The 5,013-nt window shown below is 49.1% G+C and overlaps 1 protein-coding gene across 7 annotated transcripts in view; it reads left to right on the top strand.

Annotated features, from left to right (window-relative positions):
• IKZF4 (IKAROS family zinc finger 4) overlaps positions 1-5,013 on the top strand; it is a 32,713-nt gene that overhangs the window by 21,280 nt on the left and 6,420 nt on the right. For all 7 annotated transcript variants that reach the window (XM_017519388.2, XM_017519387.2, XM_037735179.1 and 4 more), the window contains 2 exons: positions 59-319; positions 1,340-1,507. In XM_017519388.2, coding sequence (XP_017374877.1) covers positions 59-319; positions 1,340-1,507 — 429 coding nt within the window. The remainder of the gene's footprint in view (positions 1-58; positions 320-1,339; positions 1,508-5,013) is intronic.

Below are 5,013 nucleotides of genomic sequence, written 5' to 3'. Positions count from 1 at the left end.
CTCTTGCCAAGAGCTTCCTTCCAAGATGGCTGCTTCTAAACACCATCCCACCCCTCAGCCAACTCCATCAAGGTGGAGATGTACAGCGATGAGGAGTCGAGCAGACTGCTGGGGCCAGATGAGCGGCTCCTGGAAAAGGACGACAGTGTGATTGTGGAAGACTCATTGTCTGAGCCCTTGGGCTACTGTGATGGGAGTGGGCCAGAGCCTCATTCTCCTGGGGGCATCCGGCTGCCTAATGGCAAGCTCAAGTGTGACGTCTGCGGCATGGTCTGCATTGGACCCAATGTACTCATGGTGCACAAGCGCAGCCACACTGGTGAGTAAGCCAGAGGGGCTCTGGGAGGAGCTCCCAGGGTGGGACTGAAAGGCATGGGCAGTGCTGGGACAATAGCAGGGATGGGGCTGGAGGAGGCCCTGTAGGGGGTGGGTGGCCTCAGAAAGGGAAGGGTCTCTCCTAGCACATTTTTTAGCTGACAAAATGAGGCGGGCTGGCGGGGGGTGTGGAATTTGAATTCCCCTTAATACTTGTAGTCTCCTGGCACTTTTCTCACTGCTGTTATAAAAAAAAAAAAGCTGATATGTTTCTCAATATATGAGGTAGGGGAAGGTGTGGTAGCCTCAAGAATGAGCCAGTGGTCCGATAGGGGTAAGACTCCTGGGTATTCTTTGGGCCCTCCCATCTCATAATTAAAAAAAAAAATTGGCCAGGCACAGTGGCTCACGCCTGCAATCCCAGCGCTTTCGGAGGCCGAGGCTGGCAGATCACGAGGTCAGGAGTTGAAGACCAACCTGACCAACATGATGAAACACTGTCTTTACTAAAAATATAAAAATTAGTGGGCATGGTGGCTTGCGCCTGTAAAGCCAGCTACTCAGGAGGCTGAGGCAGGAGAATCGCTTGAACCTGGGAGGCAGAGGTTGCGGTAAGCCAAGACTGCGCCACTGCACTCCAGCCTGGGCAACAGAGCAAGACTCCATCTCAAAAAAATTAAATTAAAAAACCCAGAAAACAGAAGCTTCCTCTTCTCAGCTTCCTCAGGCTATGGGCTCCTAGGGCAGAGTGTAGCCTGTGGGACTAAGTTTTTGGTAACAGTCTTTTGGCCTCGTGTTCCAGGCCCCTCTCCCTGCCACACACCTCTAATCCACACCTTCCCCAAGGTAAGACTATTCCCAAGGGATCTTAATAAAGCAGGGTTTGTGTGCATGGCACTTCTGCCCATCAGCAATGTGTTCAGAGCACCTCTCTTTGGGCAAGGTAGGGTAGAGGGTAGGGGGATAGGTTCAACCTTCAAAGTTCCTCACATACAATCCTCTGGGATTGTTCTTTCACTTGCAGGTGAAAGGCCCTTCCACTGCAACCAGTGTGGTGCCTCCTTCACCCAGAAGGGGAACCTGCTGCGCCACATCAAGCTTCACTCTGGGGAGAAGCCCTTTAAATGTCCCTTCTGCAACTATGCCTGCCGCCGGCGTGATGCACTCACTGGCCACCTCCGCACACACTCAGGTCAGTGACTGTCCAGTGGGAGGAGGGAGTGAGGCTCCAGCACACCCAGAATGTAGAGCTCAGTGATTTCTCTTGTATTTGGGGAGTTACAGTGTCTGTCACTGAGGAGGGGAAAGCATTTACAGAGCAGATAGGGCCCCCTGCCTCTCTCATCCATCCTCTGGGCAGCAAAGCCCCATTGGGAATTTGGGAGACACCTTGATGGGGTATTTTTTATCTACCATAGTCTGTGACTTGGAACAAAAGAAATATGGGCAAAATTCTTTTTTTTAATTAATTAATTAATTTATTTTTAAGAGATGGGGTTTCACCAGGTTGGCCAGGCTGGTCTCGAACTCCTGACCTCAAGCAATCCACCCACCTAATTTATTTTTAGTAGAGACAGGGTTTTACTACTCTGGTCAGGCTGGTCTCGAACTCCTGACCTCAAGCAATCCACCCACCTCAGCCTCCCAAATTGCTGGAATTATAAGCATGAGCCACTTCGCCTGGCCATATGGGCAATATTCTTGGCTGTTAATAGTCACCCTTCCCTGACTTTTGTTTGTCTGCTTTTTCAAGACGGGATCTTGCACTGTTGCCCAGGCTGGAGTATAGTGGCGCAGTCTTGGCTCACTGCAACCTTGATCTCCTGAGCTCAAGCCTTCTTCCCACCTCAGCTTCCTGAGTAGCTGGGACCACACATGCCACTACACCCAGCTAATTTTTGTATTCTTTTTTAGAGACAGGGTCTCCCTATGCTGCCCAGGCTTGTTTTGAAGTCTTGATCTCAAGCGATTAGCCCACCTCAGCCTCCCAAAGTGTTAGGATTACAGGCATGAGCCACTGTGCCTGGCCTTTTCTAACTTGTTTTAGATTGTTGATGCCGAAATCCATGCCCTATTACCCCCAACATCTAAGCCCGTGGGAGATCCCTACTCTCATTCCTGTCTGCCCCAGGCCTCACACCTGTCATCATCTTTACCCACCTTCCCTCTACACCACCAGAGGTCTTAGGCAACCAGTCTGTCCTCTTCTTTACTTCCTGATGGCTCCTGGAAATATCCATGGCTTCTCAAACTGAAAAAAAGGGAGCCTAAGAGGTCCAAATAGGAAAAGAGTATCCTATTTCTGTTCTGTATCCCAAGAGGTTGTCACCTTCCCAGATGCAAGAGAAAGTACAGAGGGTGCCTAGAGATGAATGTTTGGAAGAGTGCTGGATTAACAAGGGAAACTGGATTAACAAGGTTTTTTTTTTTGAGACAGAGTTTCACTCTTGTTACCCAGGCTGGAGTGCAATGGCGTGATCTCGGCTCACCGCAACCTCCGCCTCCTGGGTTCAGGCAATTCTCCTGCCTCAGCCTCCTGAGTAGCTGGGATTACAGGCACGCGCCACCATGCCCAGCTAATTTTTTGTATTTTTAGTAGAGACGGGGTTTCACCGTGTTGACCAGGATGGTCTCGATCTCTTGACCTCGTGATCCACCCGCCTCGGCCTCCCAAAGTGCTGGGATTACAGGCTTGAGCCACCGCGCCCGGCCTTTAACAAGGTTTTCTAGCCCAGTCAAGACTATTTGAATCAGTATCTGTCTGAATCAGCTGGACAGATAGCACTTTTTAGGTGTTCTACCAAGCTTTAGACTTTTGGCTTGGACTTGGGAAGAGGCCAGGAGGGAGGAAGCTCAAGATTGGGAAAAGGCAGGAAGAAAGGAAGCGGGGAAAGAATTAGTAGGGTCTGTCCTTGGAAACTTTCCTGGCTATTTTTCTCTTTTCTTAAACTCTCCTGAGCCAGGATTTAAAGGGACAGAGCAATAATTTCACCACCCTTTACTTTCTCCATCCACTTACCTTGTTCCAGGTTCTCCCACCTTGTAACTGGGACCTCTTTATCTCTATGTATGTGGAGAAACAGGGAAAAAGATCATCACTGATTCATGCTTTATATCTACAGAGCATTTCACTTGTGTTTCTTCATGTGATCCTCATAAGAGTTCCAAGGTAGATGTGATTATCCCTATTTTGTTGACAAGGAAAATGAAGCTGTTGGGGGGAATAAATGACTTGGGGTCACTTAGCTATTTTGCAGCCTAGCTGGAACCCCATCAAGATCCAGTGCCAGAAATATGTACTCCTTTTCCTCAGAAAAGGGCCTGCTCCCCCTGCTGGTTTGGAAAAAGGATAGCTTGGCCCCTAGACTTCCTACCAACTACACAGTGAGGTCGATTTTGGATGTTGTTCTGTAGATTCTTAACAACAGAAGCAGAGCCAGGTTCAGTGGCTCATGCGTGTAATCTCAGCACTTTGGGAGGCTGAGGTGGGTGGATCATGAGGTCAGGAGTTCAAGGCCAGCCTGGCCAACGTGGTGAAAGCCCATGTCTACTAAAAATACAAAAAATTAGCCAGGTGTCGTGGCGGGTGCATGTAATCCCAGCTACTTGGGAGGCTGAGGCAGGAGAATCGCTTGAACCCAGGAGGTGGAGGTTGCAGTGAGCTGAGACCCAACCACTGCACTTCAGCCTGGGCAACAAAGCGGGACTCCGTCTCAAAAAAAAAAACAAAAAACCAGAAGCAGACACAGATCTACTGTTGCATTCCATCTCTGTGAGGTGCTTTCTGTTGTAACCCATATTATAAGAAAAAAGAGAGTGGATATATGTTCTCACTCATGTGGGAGCTAAAAAAGTTGATCTCATAGAAGTATGGAGTAGGCTGGGCATGGTGGCTCACACCTATAATCCCAGCACTTTGGGAAGCCAAGGCCGGTAGATCACTTGAGCCCAGGAGTTTGAGACCAGCCAGGGCAATGTAGTGAGACTTCGTCTCTATAAAAAGAAAAAAGTTAGCCAGGTATTGTGGCACACACCTGTAGTCCCAGCTACTCGAGAGGCTGAGACGGGGAGGATCACTTGAATCTGGGAGGTGGAGATTGCAGGGACCTGTGATCATGTCACTGCACTCCAGCCTGAGTGACAGAGTGAGACCCCATCTCGGAGCAAAAAAAAAAGAAGTAGAGAGTAGAACAGTGGTTACCAGAGGGTGAGAAGGGTTGGGAGTAGGTGGATAGGGAGAGGTTGGTAAATGGGTACAAGCTTACAGTTAGAAAGGAGGAATAAGTAGTAGTGTTACACAGCATAGAGTGTCTATAGTTACACACAGTAGAGTGACTATAGTTAACAATAATTTATTGCATGTTTCAAAATAGCTAGAAGAGATGATTTTGAATGTTCCAAACACAAAGAAATGATAAGTGTTTGCTGAGCACGGTGGCTCACGCCTGTAATCCCAGCACTTTAGGAGGCTGAGGCGGGAGGATCACGAGGACAGGAGTTCAAGACCAGCCTGGCCAAGATGGTGAAACCCCGTCTCTACTAAAAATACAAAAATTAGCCAGGCATGGTGGTGGGCACCTGTAATCCCAGCGACTCAGGAGGCTGAGGCAGGAGAATCGCTTGAACCCAGGATGTGGAGGTTGCATTGAGCCAAGATCATGCCACTGCACTCCAGCCTGGGTGACAGAGTGAGACTCC

The sequence above is a fragment of the Cebus imitator genome, unplaced genomic scaffold (assembly GCF_001604975.1).
Source record: "Cebus imitator isolate Cc_AM_T3 unplaced genomic scaffold, Cebus_imitator-1.0 Scaffold741, whole genome shotgun sequence".
Classification (NCBI taxonomy): domain Eukaryota; kingdom Metazoa; phylum Chordata; class Mammalia; order Primates; family Cebidae; genus Cebus; species Cebus imitator.
The sequence above is the reverse complement of the archived record's forward strand: the minus strand, read 5'-3'. Positions and strand labels throughout refer to the sequence as shown.